Here is a 19,524-nt window from a genome sequence, read left to right as displayed (position 1 = left end):
TACAGGCTCTTCTGATTGGAAGTTCAGTTCAAGGTCAGCTGATGACCTCAGTGACCTCAGCGGGAGGCGTCCTCCATGTTGTCATGCCGACCATGAACCACGACGTCAACCAGAGTAAATATAAATATAAATAAACTGTGATAAACATGTCAACAACTGAAAAATAGATTTTGTTTACATTCACACAAACAAACAATGTTTCAATCCAAAGAAAAATATCTTTTAGAGTAAATCCTAAAAACATTTAGTTTTAAGATTAAAAATAAATGAAAAAAATAAAATTGGAGGAAGAAGAAGAGGAGAAGTAGAAGAAAAGGAGAAGAAGAGAAGAAGAGAAGAAGAGGAGAAGAAGAAGAAGAGGAGAAGAAGAAGAAGAGGAGAAGAAGAGAAGAAGAGAAGAAGAGGAGGATACGAAGAGGAGGATGAGAAGAAGAAGAAGAGAAGAAGAGCAGAAGAAGAAGAAGAGGAGAAGAAGAAGAAGAGGAGAAGAAGAGAAGAAGAGGAGGATACGAAGAAGAAGAAGAGAAGAAGAAGAGGAAGAGGAGAAGCTTGTCTTCAGTGAATGCTGAGTGTGTGCTGCCCCCCTGTGGTCACATCAAGACATTAAAACACTGATTCTGATACAGAAGAGGAGGAGAGGAAGAAGAAGAGAAGGAGGAGAAGAGGAGAAGAAGAAGAGGAGGAGGAGGAGAAGAAGAAGAGGAGGAGAAGAGCTGCATCCGTCGTCCCCGACAATCAACAACAAACAAACAACAAACAAACAACAAACAAACAACAAACAATACACAGAACACACCATACAAAATATAAATTTATAAAGATTTATATTTTTTGATTTATAGTTTATTATTGTTGTTTTTTATTGTTTTTATGATTTTCTATAGAAGTTCTAATGACTGAATATATTAATTAATTATTAATTATTAATGTGAAACTTTAACTAAACCTTAAACTTTACTGATCTGATCATGTTTTATAATAATCAGATCGATCAGTTTACTGGTTATTAGACCAGTTCAGAAAATCAGCTGCAAAAAGACGTGAAAAACAGAGACTTTACACTGAATGTAAACAGACTTCAGTTCCCAGCATGCTTTGCTGCACTCAGGTGTGAAATCCGGCAGATTCTGAGATTAAAACTCTTCAGTCTGAATGATGAAGATGAAACACGATGTTTGTGTTTAAAGTGAATATTAAAGGAAAGTTTTAAACATTAAACATAAAGTGAAAGTTTATTAAACAAATAAAGTTTTTTATTTGATCATATTTCAGTATAAATCTGATCAGTTGACGATCAGCTGACCTGCTGTTGATGACGTCATCATAGTGTTTTATTGTTTTAAAGAGATTAAAACTCTTTAAATAAAATATAAAAACCTTTCAATCATTTCAACCATAGAAGATCATTCATCATCATCATCATCATCATCATTCATCATCATCATCATCATCATCATCATCATCATCATCATTCATCATCATCATCATCATCATTCATCATCATCATCATTCATCATCATCATCATCATCATCATCATCATCATCATCATCATCATCATTCATCATCGTCATCATCATCATCATCATCATCATCATCATCATCATCGTCTTCTTTCTTCACTTTGTTCTGTTCTTCATTAATATTCAGTTTTAACTACTTTATGCTTTAAGATCATTTTTCTGTTCAGACAATAAAATAAAACAAAATCTCACATCAGAAATATTTCCTCCTCTAACGTCTCAATAATCAACTTTATTGATCCCTGAACTGTTTAAACGCTGCATTAATGTCTTTATATATGTCGTTAACTTTTATCATCTGTATTGTTTTATATAAAGTCAACAGCTGATTCTGCTCTAATAAAGTATTTAATATATTTAATATATTTAATATATTTGAATCTTCAGTGTTTTGTGTTTGCAGGTTTTTATGACAGAAGTTTAGAAACAAAAGATTTTAAGAGATTTTTGTTGTTTTTATTGAAACACTCGTTAATAATTAATGTATTTATCAAATATTTCACACTAATGTGTAAATTAATTAATTAATTAATTAATTAAATAAATAAAAGCTTCTTGAGTTTGAGCTGTTGTTGGATATTTTGAGGGATTCTTGTTTCTTGATGCTTCAACTTTGTTCTTTGTGTTGAATTGTTTTAAACTGTTGCCATGGTAACCGACAATAAAGATAAATATCAGCTTTCTTTTGTTGTTTTTCCTGCATTTCAATAAATATCTGAGTTTAGACGTCATTTCATCAAAACTCACTTAGAATAATAATAATAATAATAATAATAATAATAACAACAACAACAACAACAATAATAATAATAATAAAAAGAAACAGAATTTATTAATCTGGGTTTTATCAAGTTTATCAGATTTTAGCAGGTTTGGATTTTATTCAGTGCAGTAAAATAAAACATAAATATAATATAAATATTGTTGTGTGTTTGGTTGATTGTAATGTTATAATATATATATATATAATATTTATAAACTGATCCTCTGGTGTCACAGTCAGACGTTTCGTCTTCACTGAGACTGAAGAACCGAATTAATATCAACATCCAGGAAGTTTGATCTAAACTGTGCAGCGACATTTATTAAAATTATTATCAGCATTAAAGGACGAATTCACAGTTTATCAAATGTGTCATTAAACCAGCAGTCAGTCATCAAATGAACATTAAAGCTGTTTTTCTTGCTGTAATCATTCCTCCTGTTCATACTGACCATTAGAAGATCCCTTCATAATGACCTTACAATGGAAGTGATGGAGGACAAAATCCACAGTCTGAAGCTAATATGAAGCTTCAGCGTCCAAATGAGTCAAATCAAGTAGATATCTTTCAACTTTACAGTCTTTTTAGTGCCAAAGTTCCTCTTTTTGTTACTATACTTCCACCTGCAGCTCAACAGGGAAACACTGTCCGAGGAAACACAAAGAGGGAATTTGATGCTAAAAAGACTGTAAATGTGTCAGATATCCACTTGATATGACTAACTCAGACTGATGAAGCTGAATAGAAGCTTCACACAGACTTTTAAATGACTGTGTGGACACACTGTGGATTTTATCCTCCATCACTTCCATTGAAAACACATTTGAAGCATCTTTTAATATCCAGTATGAACAGGAGGAATGATTACAGACACCTGACTGCTGGTTTAACACACTGGGAACACTAGGAACACTGGGAACACTGGGAACCTGTTTTAATATTAATAATAATAATAATAATAATAATAATAATAATAATAATAATAATAATAATAAACTTCATACAAGTGATATAAATACATTAGAACATGTCTGGATTCAATGAGAGAAATAAAATCTGACAATTAAATTAATACAAAATAAAATAATGTGTGTGTGTGTGTGTGTGTGTGTGTGTGTGTGTGTGTGTGTGTGTGTGTGTGTGTGTGTGTGTTGAACTCCACTCTGCCAAACTCAAAGTGCCATGATGACCCCTCTCCTCACAGTTGCATGCTGGGAAGTGAAGTCTTTAAAGCGGTCGTTACGCCAGCGCTCCTGCGGGTCATGAACTCCAGCTCCCAGCATGCCCTGCGCGTTTTCTTCCTTCCCTCCTTCCTTCCTGCAGCCTCGGCCCTTCTGCCGTGAAAAAGGAAGATGAGCAGCAGCAGCCCACCGACACGGAACCGACACTGACCCGACTCCCTCTCCCAGCGGAATGTCGGCAGAGCGGCTGCTGACGGACCGGAGCCCGAGCTCAGCTACTGTTCCCCGGCCTTGAGCAGACACGAGTGCCGCTGGAGCCGCGGAGCTCCGGAGCCTGCAGGAGCGGCGGGTGGAGCTGCAGCCTGCCGGGCCGAGCTGAGCCGAGCCGAGCCGTCCTCTCCCGTCCTGCTGACGATGCTCAGCTGGCTGCAGGACTGAAGCCTCGACAGCACCGCACCCCAGACCAGACCCGATCTCCCCCTGTCCCCCCCCGCATCCCCTCAGGTGAGAGTCCGGCTACACACCTGGAGGTTTACCTGGTCCCCGGAGGCACACCGGCCCTGATCCGGATCAGGGTCCTGCTGTCATACCTGAACAGGTGTTGCAGTGGATTCAGTGACCGGGTTCAGGTTTACTGATGCTTTTACTCTGAGCTCAAACTGCCATCTGATTGGTTTTATCATCAGTTTTAAACAGGTGACATCACAGACTGTGTGACATCACAGACTGTGTGACATCACAGACAGGTGAGTCGTGCAGGTATCAGGGCTACGCGGATAATAGAAGAAGAAAATAAGCACAAGTTTGTGTTTAGTAGCAAAAATCAGCAACAGTTGGACAGTTGAAGCTGCTTTAATGTGTCACTGATGCAACAGTTCATGTTGTTCATTCATGAATCTGGAAAGTTGCAAATGTGTTGATACTTAATGTGTCACTAAAGTGTTTAGTAACATGATATTTCCTGTTTTTACCAACAAATTATGTGATTTTGCAACATAATATCTGAACTAAACGTAGCACAAAAAGTAAGGAAATTAGTGTTTGGTAGATTATTTCTTTATTGTAACGAAGCTTCTTGGTAATAAATCTTATACCGTTGGAAAGTCTGTTTATTTCCCTTTTAAATGGAGCCACATTTTTAAGGAACATGCATTTGTGGGATGAGCAGCAGAGCTGAGGATGTGGGTTGCGGCCATGAAAAATTTGCCAAATCTTCTCTGCCGATGCCAAACAGCTTATTCTGCCGTTGACTCTTGTTTGGTGTTTGGTGGATGATTGAAGTTTGAAAGGTTATATTAAGATGTTCACACCAAACGCTGAGACCAGAGAGATGAGCAGACGACCAACGGGACTTTATTTCATTACAAACATACAAAACTCAGAACGTCACCAATGCAGCTGCTTCAACTTCACACCCAAACATATTTACACCAAAAGCAGACGTGACTTCCTGCCCATGAGTTCTGGCACTTGAGTACGTGAGCCAAATGCTCACTTGGACTTTGACCTCTGGGAGTGGGTGTCTCTGCACCATTTGGACATTTCTTAATTTCTGCTGTGTGTGTGTGGTGTACTTTGCTCCCCCCTTTCCCAATATTTCCAGATGTCTCCTGTTTGTCTGGTGGCCGGCGTAGGTCAACTGGATCTGGTAAAAGTTTTGTTTTCCCGGAGATTATAACCAGAACTTTCTAAAACTCCTTTAAAGGAGTTGTTTTCACCGATCCATTGGTGTTGTGCAACTCGTAGTGTTTTGTATATTACTTACTACAATTCCACATGCTCATCATATTTTCACTTCTACAAAATAAGACACATCAACGATTTAACAATTGATTAATTTAACAAACAGGAGCCTCAGTAGCGTGTGGAAGAACCACACACAGCCACAACAGCCTGGCTCCTCCTCCTCATGCTGGTCACCAGTCTGGTCCCAGTCTTCAACCAGCATCTGTCAGTTTATCAGAGACGACCTCCAGACTGGAGAGGATGGAACGGCCTGCCAGCAGTCCCGACCTCAACCCCAGTGAACACTTGTGGGATCAGCTTGGATGCGCTGTTGGTGCCAGACTGACCAACACAACCACGTTGGCTGACTTGAAGAATGGGATGCTCATCCCACAGCGTGAGGGGCACAACCCACATCTTCAGCTCTGCTGCTCATCCCACAAATGCAGGTTCCTTACAAATGTGGCTCCATTTAAAAGGGAAATAAACAGACTTTCCAACGGTATAAGATTTATTGCCAAGAAGCTTCGTTACAACAGAGAAATAATCTACCAAACACACATTTGCTTACTTTTTGTGCTCCGTTTATATGACTGTTAATCTCACTGTCAGCACTGATAAAGGTCAGTTAAAGTTAAAGGTCGTGGTCTTGGTTTAATACACAGAAAACACACAACTTGTTTATTAACATTTAACCAAAACCAACCTGTTTAACACCTGAACGTCACCTGCTGTGATGAAGAGTTTGTGAAATGTAGTCAGGAAGCAGAGAAATCTGAAAGTGCTGATGCTGGTTCACACGCTCAGAAACACAAATACAAACATCAACAAAACCTTCTGAAAGAAAGAAAAAAGAGAAAAAACATAAATATCAAGAATTGTACGACAACTTTACTGAAACCTCTTCACCTGCACTTCTTCTTCTGGTGCAGTGGATTCCAGGATGAACACTGTGATTGGCTGTCACTTGATGATCAATTATGTCAGCAGTTCTTTAGTTTGTCATGTTTCCACAGCAGAAACTCAACAGAATATTAATGAATGAATAAAAGAAGCAGCTAAAGTCAGTTTTGTGGGGAATCAACCTGACGACAATGTTCAGGTGTCTCCTCTGGCCACACCCCCAATCAGTGATGTCACAGCAGGCGCTGTGGCGTTGACATGTGATGGGAAACGTCTGCTGTGACATCATTTAATGTTTGCATGATGCAGGTCTGATCCTAGTGTGTCCTGTTGTTGCAGAGCCCCTGCAGGCTGCAGCATGGAGCGCTCCGGCAGCATCCAGCTGGACGTCCCGGACTTCAGTAACTCGGTTCTGTCCCACCTGAACCAGCTGCGTGTTCAGGGCCGCCTCTGCGACATCGTGGTCAACGTGCAGGGCCAGAGCTTCCGTGCCCATAAGGTGGTCCTCGCCGCCAGCTCGCCGTACTTCCGGGACCACATGTCTCTGAGCCAGATGAGCACCGTGTCGCTGACGGTGATCCGCAACCCGTCGGTGTTCGAGCAGTTGCTGTCCTTCTGCTACACGGGCCGCCTCTGCCTGCAGCTCGCTGACATCATCAGCTATCTGACGGCCGCCAGCTTCCTGCAGATGCAGCACATCATCGACCGTTGCACCCAGATCCTGGAGGGCATCCACCTGAAGATCAGCCTGGCCGATCTGGACGAGGAACACACGGAGGAGGAGGCGGCACGGGGGTCCAGGGGCACGAGGACCCTGGAGGCTGTGGTGAGAGCAGGCGGCCATCATGGTGGCCTGCGACTGCTCGGCCCACGGGGAGGTGCAGAGGCGTGCGAGGCCGTCAGCCCGGCCGAGGAGCCGCTCAGCCCTCCGCCGACCGTGGACCACAGCGGCCTGGAGGGGCCCGGGGCCCCCGCCGGCAGAGCGGGCAAAGAACCGATCCTCCGCATCAACCGGGCCGGTCAGTGGTACATGGAGACGAGCAGCGAGCCAGAGCGCGCCGGCAGCGCTGAGGAGGGCAGCGGCGTGGACGGAATCAGGATCAAGACGGAGAGGATGGAGGACTGGATCGGAGCAGAGGAGCACCAGGAGGAGGGTGGGCCGGTGGAGGAGGGCACCACTGTGATGATTGACACGTCGGGACGCAGCACGCTGGTGACGGGGCCGGTGGGAGCGCTGGGGGCCCGGAGTGTCCAGCCGTCCAGCAGCTTCAGTGAGACAGACAGGTGAGACACAGTGATGACACACGTCCATCCTTCATCCTGACTGAACTTTAGACACCTGATGACTGTGTGTGTGTGTGTGTGTGTGTGTGTGTGTGTGTGTGTGTGTGCGCGTGTGTGTGTGTGTGTGTGTGTGTGTGTGCGCGTGTGTGTGTGTGTGTGTGTGCGTGCGTGTGTGCGTGTGTGCGTGTGCGTGTGTGCGTGTGTGCGTGTGTGTGTGTGTGTGTGCGTGTGTGCGTGTGTGTGTGTGTGTGTGTGCGTGTGTGTGTGTGTGTGTGTGTGTGTGCGTGCGTGCGTGTGTGTGCGTGTGTGTGTGTGTGTGTGTGTGTGTGTGTGCGTGCGTGTGTGTGTGTGTGTGTGTGTGCGTGCGTGTGTGTGTGTGCGTGTGTGCGTGTGTGCGTGCGTCAGGTTCAGTCCCACCGGCAGCGTGGTCGTCCTGGCTGAGCGTCAGAGAGCGAAGAGCGAGTCTCCCAGCAGGGTGGATGAGCTGCGGCAGCCCAGCTCACAGGTACTGAAGAACCATCTTCTACTACTGCACAGGTGGATTATAATGTTTGCTAACTGTAGCTGTGTTCATGAGCCTGTTGGATAAAGTCCGTTGTTGGGAAATACTAAGACCAGGAGTCTTGTTTAACCAGACAATTACATCATATAGACGAGTGACAGATGTAAACCAATAATCTTCTAAAATATATTCCCTCATGTGTGTTAGAGAATGCTGTCTAACATAATGCAGTAAAATCTGTGTTCTACCCCCTAAAAGGCCCATTGAACCTCTTTAGTTGCTGTTATTATTCCTAAAGAAACCCAGAGATCACTAGACCCTCTTACAGGACCTCCAGATTCTCCCCAGTAGCCACTACAAACTAAACATTCACAGCAGTTTGACACATGTACATGTTCATCCAGAAAGATCATGAAAGTCAGAGAAAGTCAGTTTGATTCCTGTCCTGGTCTGGGTGGTACTAACGTTTGATTCCTGTCCTGGTCTGGGTGGTACTAACGTTTGATTCCTGTCCTGGTCTGGGCGGTACTAACGTTTGATTCCTGTCCTGGTCTGGGTGGTACTAACGTTTGATTCCTGTCCTGGTCTGGGCGGTACTAACGTTTGATTCCTGTCCTGGTCTGGGTGGCACTAATGTCTGATTCCTGTCCTGGTCTGGGCAGTACTAAGGTTTGATTCCTGTCCTGGTCTGGGCGGCACTAATGTCTGATTCCTGTCCTGGTCTGGGTGGTACTAATGTCTGATTCCTGTCCTGGTCTGGGCGGTACTAAGGTTTGATTCCTGTCCTGGTCTGGGCTGTACTAACGATTTGTTCTGCTTGTCAGGGGGAGGAGCACGCAGCCTTTGATATGGGTGGCTACGAGGACTACCTGAGGGAGCAGGTAGGAGACCGCTGGTTCCGCTACAACCCTCGTCTAACCTGCATCTACTGCTGCAAGTCCTTTAACCAGAAAGGCAGCCTGGACCGCCACATGCGTCTCCACATGGGCATCACGCCATTTGTCTGCCGCATCTGTGGCAAGAAGTACACCCGTAAAGACCAGCTGGAGTACCACATCCGCAAGCACACCGGCAACAAGCCCTTCCACTGCCACGTCTGCGGCAAGAGCTTCCCCTTCCAGGCCATCCTCAACCAGCACTTTCGCAAGAACCACCCAGGCTACACGCCACAGGAGGCCCACAGCGCGTCCCCGGAGACCACCACCACCTCTGTCACGTCCCGGGGCGGCCCGAGCGACGAGGCCTCCCCCAGCCAAGAGGAGCCCGAGGGCGGGGGTGGTGGCGGGAGCAGCGGCGGCGGAGGCCAGTACAGCGAGGGTCCCCAGGCCTCGGTGTCCACCACGGGTCCCGACTGACCCCGAGGGAGGGAGGAGGGTGGGGTCCGGGTCAGGGTGGGGGGTGCAGACCTGGAGGGCCGGTCTGATCCTGTTGCACCTGAAGCCAACAGGACGCTGAACCCGCTGAAGTCAAAGCAGCGACAGAAAAAGACACCTCAGAGTCAGAACTGAGATTTTTCCGCTTTAAACCGCATCTACCTTCACTAACCAAACCGAACAGATTAAGCTAAATGAAGAAATGCCACACACTCCAACAACCTCATACACCACACGATGCAGTGGTCCTCGTTAGCCTCCGTCTACTTTATGTTACAGATTTCTACTTTTATATTTACAGGTATTACAGGTTCACAAAGCAGCATCACAGCAGTCTGTCTGGTGGAAACTTTGCCAAACTACTCAGTGCCAGTTCAACATTTCAAATCCTTAATATTTGCTTTGAGACAATCTGGAGCAGCTGGATTAGTAATAATAATCCTGCTCGCTCTTCAAGTGCCACAACGGCGTAAAAAACATTCAGTTGCACAAAAAGGTTCAATGAGAAAACTACGACTGTTAAAGTTCAGGTCCAGTGTGATTGGAGTTTTTCAGCTTTCCTCTGTTATAAAGTCCAGCAGACAATCTGGATACACGACCCAACTTCAAACTACGTAACTGTTGTTATGACATCACATCCTGCATCTCAGTCCTGATCCTAGAAGGGTTTTTTCTTTCTTTTATCCAAATGATCCAGTTTTAAAACTTTTACATGTGGACGTTTGTCACTTTTAGGGCTACGACTAACTTATAATTTTATTGATTCAGTTTTGTTTACAAAATGTCAGAAAATACAGAAAAATCACAGATTTCACAAAATCATGCAAACAAGAAAGCCGAAGGTGAAACTCAACTATCAGAATCCTCACATTGGAGAAGCTGGAACCAAATAATGTAATTTTTGGCATTTTTGCTTGAAAAATTACATAAAACAACAGTTATTATCAAAATAATTGCAGATTTCTGTCACTCTGCAATTCAATTAATTGACTTGTTTCAGCTCTAATCACCTTTATCAAACTCTTAACATCTAAATCGCCAACTGGATCCATACGCGCCACTTACTGTATCTAAATATTAGATATAAAATATATAAATCTGAAGCAGAATCAGTCACAGAAATGTGATAGAAAGTTTTTTTACTGAAACTAATGTGAATGATTGATAGAAGGTTTAAAGGCATACTATACAGGATTTGGCCCCTCCTCCTCGGCTCGACCAGAGTGAGCTGAGAGGAGAGAGGGAGAGCAGCGGTGGTCGTGCGAGGTAGAGAGTGAATTAAGAGAGCGAGCAGCACTGGCGAGAACAAAGCAGTGAACGCAGAGCTGCATCCTGTCCGCTGTGGTACAGAGGAGAGATACGGAGCCATGTGATCCCAACCTCACACCCTGCGCTGTTATTGGCTGGCAGCTACACACCCACTGCCCAAAGGCCGACGCCCAGAAACACCCTGAACAGCAAAATAATAAGAAAACACAAGCAGAGAGCAGAGTCTGTGTAGACACAGACACACACTGATACCTGTCGTATGAGTCTATACGTTGTCTTCTAGGAAAATCCTGCGTAGTATGCCTTTAAACTGAAAACATCTTCTCTCATCTATTAATAATATTCTAAAGGTCCACTTACTTACCTATCTCAGAGCTTTGGACCTTATCCCATGGCCTTCCTCAGGTGTCATCATGTGACTTCAGTCACGATAACAGATGGTCGTACCTGCAGGGCAGATCACAACCCCCCTGTCCCCGCTCAAGGACGTTACCTGGTGTTGAATGTGGATGGTACCCCTGATCCCCCTCCCGCTGTCTACTGACCCCCGGAGGAAAGCCCTGAGATACAGTCGAAAGCTCCGGGAACAGATTTATATTGATATAGATAGATACGTCTCCACGCTCATGTTTTTTTGTGGAAGTAAAAACAGCAATGGAATGAAAGTGAAGGACTCTGATCACACTGGACGTGTTAATTTGGCTGTAAAATGAATATAAATTCCTCAGAAATATGTTTGAGTAAGGTGGCAGTTAAACTCAGTTTTTAAAGATCTGGTCGATTAGATCGAACCATCTGGCAGCCTGTTGACTGAACAGACTCACAGCAGGAAAACTGGACGGCGTCCAGCCTCAGATAAGCTACACAGCTCAGTTACCTCTCATCACTACGCAATACAGCTGCTGCACTGCACTGCACAGCATAGCACCACCGGGGGGCGCTCTGATCCACTCACAGAGATCTCCGTCAGTCTTCTCAGATATTTTTATAAACAAGCATGTGTTGGATTTTTTTGTTTTGTTTTTCTTGGACACTTTTTTGCTCTGACAATGTGTGTGACAGAAGCTTCATACTGGAGGACGAGTGTCACTACCTGATCAGGAACTTCTGTTGCAGTTAATGACGCATTTAATTAGCTGCACTCTGTTCAAACAAGTCTGAGCCATAAATGCAAAAACTGAGACTAAAACTAAAGAAGTCAAACAGAAGCTACAGATGATTGATAACTTTAAATCCAGTCAGAGAGAATAAACAGAAAAAAAACATGATAGCTGTTGTCATTACCAAAAATGGAGGCAAGTTATGCTCTTGCAAAAAAAACCAATATTTTGTTACTCACTGTACAAATTGTATTCGGCTTGTTCAGAGCTAATTTATTGCTAACAGAATGAACGCTAGGAGCTGTGAAACAGTGTTTAGCATTTAGCATCAGTTAGTTTCCCTCTGAAAACACAGAAAATCAATGTCACGCTATGTTTTTCTTTTTAATCGTGTACATATTGTATTATCCTGGCTCAGAGCTATTACTACTTCATTAAACACCACAAACCTCCATTGCTAATGGAGCTAATGTTTGTGAGCTAGTTATCTAATATTAGTTGACTGTAAAACAGACGTTTAAGAGGCAGAAAGTAATCAACGTTAGCTTGCAAGCAAACTAACTTTTAGCATAGTCATTGTGTACAAATCATTTCAAAGCTATTATAATTACACAACACACACCTCTATTTCCAAAAGAGCTAATGCTTGTACTGCTCAGCTAACAGCTATTTAACATTAGCAGTTATTGTTCTTAGGCAGACATAGAAATCACCGTTAGCTTGGAAGCTTTCCAGTCTTGTAATTGTGTAAAAATGTGACTGGTTTATTCATACAGACCTCCTCTGCTAATGGAGATAATGTTTGTGAGCTAATTAGCTACCTTTCTTTAGCTGATGTTGACATCACTGACACACAATACAAACTTTAGTCCGCTAGCAAAATGCTAAGTAATCTGTGTACTGAAGCTGTGTATTTGCTGATTTTTAGAAGCACTTCCATGTTTTTAAGACTGTTAGTGAACTCTTGTTCTCTGTCTCATTAGCCTAGCTTAGCACCAAGACTGGAAGCAGGGGGAAACTATTAGCCTGCCTCCAACATCTCCAAAGCTACATGTTGGAACTTTATGGATTTTATGCTACTGTAGTAACTGAAACTGTGGAAACTGCTAGCATAGCTACATCCAAAGTGAAGAATAACGTCCTTCTAGTTGACACTAGCTCTCCAGCGAATTTTAGCTTGATAGCTAACAGCTGCTCAGCTTTCCCAACCAGAATACAGTTTGCATATAATGATAATGACATTGTTCGATTAGTATTGATTAGTATTTGTACTGTACCTACTAGTTGCACATGTGCAGTAAAGGCGATGCGTCAATAACGACTGATGGTTCTGATCAGGTTGACATTGATCGGGTAGCGACAGGTTGAGGAGCCAGACCCTGTCAGACCACATGGATGTAGTAGCCAGGCTGTGGAGCTGGACTAAAAAAAACCCTCCAGAGGTCAAAGTTCAACTGCTGGAGGGCGGGAGCAGGTCGGACTACCTGGCAACCAAAGGAAAGACGGCGTGGCCACGTCGGCCCTCCAAAACACCAAAACAACTTCAGCACTTATCAGAGAGAGAGAGACGGGGTCACAAACTGAACTTTTTATAAAGAGAACACTGAAAAATCTACACTTATTATCAGACAAGCATATTTAAACTACTAAGATTTTTTTTGCATATGAATAATGTAAACGAGCTAGGAGTTGAATTCAGATACAGTAGGTAGCACACGGATCGGCTCTTACTGTTTTTCTACAGAGCTGTGAAACAGATTCTCAGTGGACGGTAATTTTTTTTGTATGCAAGTGAAGCCAGCGGCTCTGTCCTCACGCCGGCCGGCTGGACTCGAGTTTTCCTCCCAGATCCCGCCGCCGCCGCACTCACTCTTCAGGCTAAACCAGGAACTATCAGGTATACAGACTCTTCCCTTTTGTTCAGTGAATCGGACGTTTACCTTTCCCTACGTAGCAGACACTAATAGTTAAACCTCAGTGCGAGCTGCACGCCGCAGAAATAAAACTCGCCTGTAAACAAACAACAACTGCAGCAGGTAAGAAAGGCCTGCGAGTCGCTGCAGAAGACAACAGCACACAAACCACGGCTGGGCAATATGGATCACAAATATTAGTAACCGCCTTCAGATGTACCACAGAAAATACTGGCTTCTGATTGGCTGGCAGGTCTCCGTTAAAACCCTACAGAGCAGTGAAGTGTGAGCAGCCGCTGGTTCCTGTTTTTCCTCGTTCTGTATTCACAGTTCAGATGTTTGTTTAATTGATCTCCTCGATGTTACTGAACACAGAAACTCAGGACTCTCCTGATGATGTGACGATGCTACAGGTTTATATTCTGACACCACTTCACAGTATTTACACTACAATACCCATGAGCCTCTGCTGCTGTTGCTATGGAGACAAAGCTGGCCAGAGGTATACAGAGCATAATGAATTCAAAACACTTTGTCGCTGAAGTTGTTCAAATTTAAAATCAGTTTTCTCAACATCGTGATCTTTAGCGACGCACGTGACAGAATTTGAAGCTCTGTGATTGGCTGTTTCTTGCTGAAATGCACCGTGGGACGTAGTTTACTTCTACCCCGAAACCTTTATGTCCACAGTCTTGTAGCTTCGACTTTTACTGACACAGTTCATCTGTTGTTGTGATGATTCAACAGGAGAGTTTCATGTTGATTGAACTGTAGAAGAGAGAACTGAGAGTCTCTGACAGTCTGAGAGAAACTGAATCAGACTTTTACTGAAACCAGAGGCGCCTGAAATATCTCCTCTCACTTCACATCTCTATAGGAAGACACGCCGACGTAGTTTCAGTCGGGTTAAAACTTCTAAATCTCAGCATTTATTGTCATAAGTCAGGACACCTCGTAGTTACTGCTCACATATCACAGTATCTGTTTGTACGGAGCCCCGAAGTCCTGAAAGGTCTGAACACACAAAATAAAAAAATATAGTTTTCACATCAGGTCACCTGGTTTATGAAGATAATCATGTTGAACTGAATGAAAAACAATCATGATTAAAGCTGCAAGCAGCGAAGATCGGGCCCTCGCACCTTCACGCATGTCGGGCTGCAACGCAGTCTGTTACAGGAAGGAGTTAAATATCACTTCCTGTGTCCACTGTGTGGCGCTAGAGAACACCCACTAATAACACAACATGTTGCTTTACATCATGTGTAGACCGCACCGTGTAAATTCCGTGTAAATCGGATGATGTTTGTCACACAAGGCTGACTTCCTGTCGCCAGTAGGTGGCGCTATGACTGATGAGTATTGACCAGTGGATGTGTTCAGGCCTGAACTCTCAACTATGAGACATTAATAACTTGTTCAGATACAATAGACCTTCGCACCACTCGGTACTCGGGGCCCTAAAAAGAAATTGTTAGCTAACATTTTGAAGACATGAGGCGTCTGAAAAGTCTGCTGACTGAAAATAATATTTAATGTATTTGGACATATTCAGTTTCAATCATTCTACCTTTAACCTTTTGTGTTTCATATCATGATGAAACATTTTTTCATCTTTTAATCTTTGCTGATCAAATTAAGCAGAATTTATTATTATGTCACAATACAAACTAAACGAACCAGTTCATCCAAAACCTTCTTAAACCAGAATGAACCAGTCAGAACTGGAGCAGATATTAAAGTCTCTAGAAATTTAGCTTGAAATAGTAAAAATGAACATATGACGAGACTGTAGGCGTCACAGATCACGTTTTGATTGACATCCGCCGCGGCTACTGGGAGCTGGCTAACTACAGTAGCTAACGACTGGTTTTCCATGGTGCCGGGCCGCTAACGCACTGAGCCTCACCTCATTCACGGTTAATAAACAACATTCATTACACGTATGATTGTCACTAAAGGAGGCAGAGGAATAACTAAACATAAGACACAACGAGCAAGAGAGAGCAGGAGAGCGAGAGGGAGAGAGATAAGCCATCGCTAACTGCTAAGCTAAGTTAGCTGCAAAGCTAAATGCTAAGCTTAAGTAAGTAGCAGATCTGAAAAGCATGTAAACAGCTGTGGGATTAACAGAAAGTCACCAAAAGAGGGAGAGAGTTAAGAGTGCTTGAGCAGCACTAGAGTAAGTTTAAATGTTCAGCAGGTAATTATCCGCAGTAACGAAGAATATAAACACAGAAGCTCCGGCAACCAGAAATGAGACAATCTGCTTATCGCCCAATTCAAACCCAACGTCAGGAAAGTTTACAGAAACTTCAACTATTTGGATTTGGATTGAAACTAAATTCTAATACTCTTTAGATGCTCACTATTACGTACATAAGACCCTAAATTACAGTTAGAAAGCTGGTTTTGGTTTCCAGCAGCTTTAAACAGTCAGTAAATCCTGTAACGTCTCATTAAGAACTAAACTGGTGATTTTTGGGTTGCACCGTTAAAACTGAGGGAAAGTTTAAGCAAGTTTAAACTTTAGTAATATGAGCTGTAACAGTTTTAGTTTTGTAAACGTGAAATTTAAACTTAACTGTGAATCCTTTGTAAATGTAGGTACAAACACATGTAGTTACTGTTCATACAGTTTGGAAAGAGCAGCAACATGATTTATGTTCAGTTCACATCACAGGTCAGACGTGTTGACTGTATTTCATTCAGTCTAAACGGCTCCTGTTAGCTAGCAAGCTAACGTTAGTTTTGTCAGTACATTACATAACTGTTAGTTAACAAGCTAACGTTAGTTTTGTGAGTACATTACATAACTGTTAGCTATCAAGCAAACGTTAGTTTTGTGAGTACATTACATAACTGTTAGTTAACAAGCTAACGTTAGTTTTGTCAGTACATTACATAACTGTTAGCTATCAAGCTAACATTAGTTTTGTGAGTACATTATGTAACTGTTACTGTAAACTTACATCTTATCTCTACTAAGAAACAGTTTGTTGATACTGGTTTTAATTTAGTGACATGTAGATCGTTTAGTTAATCATGATGCAACGTTTAAACTTGTGAAATGCTGGTGCAGTGGGCTCCTGCTGTGTGACTGGTTTAGACCAGTTCTGACTGGTTTAGGAAGGTTTATTTATGAGTCTGTTCTTCAGACGTTAGCAGGTTAACTTACAGGTTTTAGTTTTATTTATAAAAAAGTTTTTCTTGTATGAAATGAAGCTCGCTGAGGAAGAGTTAGCACATTAAATGATATTTTCTAGTAACAGACTTTTCAGTCACCTGATGGATCAGTTTTGACATTTGACCTCCTGCACGTACAAAACAAGAAGTAAAGAGGTGAGCATGTTTATTACAGACATTTTAAGAAATTCTGGCTAAAATGTGACTCAGTAATTATTTCGCTTTGTGAATTTACGAAGCAAAATGTATCAAGATTATCAATTAAAAACAACAAACATCCCAAATGCAGTTTTGAGGTGATGAAATGTTGCCCAGCTCCAACACAAAGCTCACACTTATGCAAGACATGAGTTAACCTGTGAGTAGTGATATCTGAAGATGATGAAACCAGTAAAACCAGTGTGAGCCAGTAGAAACCGGTTCAGACTGGGTGAGACGGGGTCATGTCTTCAGCACGTCACAGGTTTGAAAACATCCTGTCAGTCACGTCACTTCCAGCCAGTCACAGTCGAGGAATCTGAAGGAGGAAAAGTCGGATCTGAGTCGACCTCATGTGACCTGAAGCGGCGCCATGTTTACTGAGCCCTGCTTCCTGTTTACAGCCCGTCATCAGTCACCTCATCAGTTTATCCTTAAATTGAAGCTTTAAATATAATTTCACTTTTATTGGATCCTGTTGTTGCAGCTCCTCGTTAGTATAATATGATTTATTTATGAATTCCAACAAGGTTCAAAGATGTTTAAAGATAAAAAACATTAAAAACACAAAGACGTTAAAATCCTGAAATCCAAAATCACCACAAATTCAATTTTAATTCCCAAACAACAGATCAGAAAGATCATTGATGGCTAAAATAAAGACTTCCATTAAATGAAAATATTCTAACATGTTTTCTGCTGTTAGAATTTATAATAAAGTTTTGTCAGTTTGAACAAACGTCGCGAGTAAAGACGAAGGTTTCAGTGACTCACAGCTCAGAATACGACTTTTCTTCTTCTTCTGTGGTTCCTCGGTTCAGTTCTGTTCCAGTTTTGTTTTCAGTCAAACTGTGAAAACGACCCAACCTCATCATCCTCATCATCCTCGTCATCCTTGTCTGGTCTTCATCGTGTCTGTGAGTCGGTCCGGGCTCCTCTTCTTCTTCTTCTTCTTCTTCTTCTTCTCTGAGCGACTCTGTTTGCTTTACAACCAAACGTCGGTTTCTTCAGCTTCAGTCTGAAACTTTGATTCTTTTTATTTTTGACTGCGTGAATCAGATGTTTAGTATATGAATATCCAGTAACCTTGACCACAACATGCCTAATTATGAATCATTTAGATATATTCACTTAATGAGATTACTCTTTACTGTTGATTCCTCAAAGTATATCCTAATATATCGAAGCAGAAAATGAGTCACAAAAAAAAGTTTAGTAAATTAACTTTTAATACTGTACATTTTTTAAGAGGAGGTACTTATAGTAAAGGAACCTGAAAGGTTTTATGTGAAGATCTTTTATGTTGCATGTCGCTGTTGCTAAAACATGTTGGTGGAGGGGGGGCAGGGTGTGTGTGGGGGGGGCGGGGGGGGGTGTGAGGCCAAAGGTTGATTAGTATAGAAAAATGTGAAGAAGCTTCTTTCACTATGACCACTAGATCACTCACAGGTCGCATCTCCTTCAAAGGAAATAAAGCACTTTAAGTGTCGACGGCAGCGACTCGCCTCTTTCTTTACAGCACTCATCACCCACAATGCACCTGCACAGCGAACGCTGAGTGTGACGCTGCGTAACCGACTAACAGACAGAAAGTCATGAATCAAATGAAACCAGTTAGTTTGATTCTGTCATGTATCACTGAGACTATGAACCAGCATCAAGAAGGTCTTTTCAAACACTTCCTGTTGTTCAGAAGATGTTTCCTCAAAGACTCTTCAAACCATCTGGATGAGAAAATGACAAAAAAGATTTTTAACACGTTTCCTGTCAGCTGTTGATTCAGAAACAGAGTCATGACTTGTGAAACTGGTGAAAATCTTTGTTATCGTTCAGCAGACAGAAGGTTTCTTCTCCAGATGGTTCAGAGAGACGCTGATGATTCTGAAGATACTTTCAGAACAACATCAAGTGTTTTTATGGTGTTTTCAAACCGTCTCTGGTGTGAAAACGCATCATCACCATCAGTGTGACTGCTGCGTTCACACTGAGAGATAAGAAGGTGTGAAAATGCACAAAAAGACCTTCCTGGTTTTCAAACATGGCGGGTTCATAAACACGATGTTTCCTGTGTGACTGAATCCGTACGATACATGAGGAGAACAAACCGCAGCTCAGTTGAATCACCATCAGCTGATTGTCTCACAGGGGAAATAAATCTGCACTTTTAGTGAAGTTTCAGACACAAACAGGCGTGAATGTGTCGGTCCAGCAGACAGCAGCTTCATGCTGAGTCTGTCGGATCTTCACATAAACTCTTATTCTGACATCACAGGAAACATACAAACGTTTATCTCTGAAGTGTTACTGACAGCGTTCACACAACGTTCACACAACGTTCACACAATGTTCACAGTTCTGGGTTAAATTAAAATGTTGATTTTTAGTATTTTGATGATTTCTGACTCGGCTGACAGCGGGCAGTTTCTATTGGTCGCAGGGGTCGGCCACTCGGCCAATGAACAGCAGCGTGTTGATGGTCGACTCTCTGATGAGCAGCAGGAACGGCCGGTTGGCCAGAAAAACCTCCCGGTTCATGTTGATGGAACGACCGAGCGCCACGACGGTGGTGGCCGCCGCCGCCTCGCTGCCGTCCTCGTTCACCTGC

The 19,524-nt window shown here is 42.7% G+C and overlaps 2 protein-coding genes across 3 annotated transcripts in view; one reads left to right on the top strand and one right to left on the bottom strand.

Annotated features, from left to right (window-relative positions):
* The first annotated feature begins 3,563 nt into the window (after nucleotides 1-3,563).
* On the top strand, nucleotides 3,564-18,408 carry zbtb37 (zinc finger and BTB domain containing 37). 2 transcript variants are annotated; one of them, XR_010929158.1, is made up of 5 exons: nucleotides 3,564-3,970; nucleotides 6,434-7,378; nucleotides 7,784-7,883; nucleotides 8,705-16,205; nucleotides 16,275-18,408. XR_010929158.1 is itself a non-coding variant. In XM_067595977.1 (4 exons), exons 2-4 carry the CDS (start codon nucleotides 6,453-6,455, stop codon nucleotides 9,233-9,235), a joined length of 1,557 nt encoding a protein of 518 aa, XP_067452078.1. In that variant the 5' UTR covers nucleotides 3,564-3,970; nucleotides 6,434-6,452; the 3' UTR covers nucleotides 9,236-18,408. The 2 variants fall into 2 exon arrangements, 1 of the variants encoding a protein (XP_067452078.1); XM_067595977.1 differs by having other exon boundaries at nucleotides 8,705-18,408.
* Nucleotides 18,131-19,524, bottom strand: part of serpinc1 (serpin peptidase inhibitor, clade C (antithrombin), member 1) — a 17,185-nt gene continuing 15,791 nt past the window's right edge. The window contains exon 8 of the mRNA XM_067595978.1: nucleotides 18,131-19,520. Coding sequence (XP_067452079.1) covers nucleotides 19,344-19,520 — 177 coding nt within the window. The 3' untranslated portion in view covers nucleotides 18,131-19,343. The remainder of the gene's footprint in view (nucleotides 19,521-19,524) is intronic.

This window comes from Thunnus thynnus, chromosome 8, assembly GCF_963924715.1.
Source record: "Thunnus thynnus chromosome 8, fThuThy2.1, whole genome shotgun sequence".
NCBI classification, from domain to species: domain Eukaryota; kingdom Metazoa; phylum Chordata; class Actinopteri; order Scombriformes; family Scombridae; genus Thunnus; species Thunnus thynnus.
The sequence above is the reverse complement of the archived record's forward strand: the minus strand, read 5'-3'. Positions and strand labels throughout refer to the sequence as shown.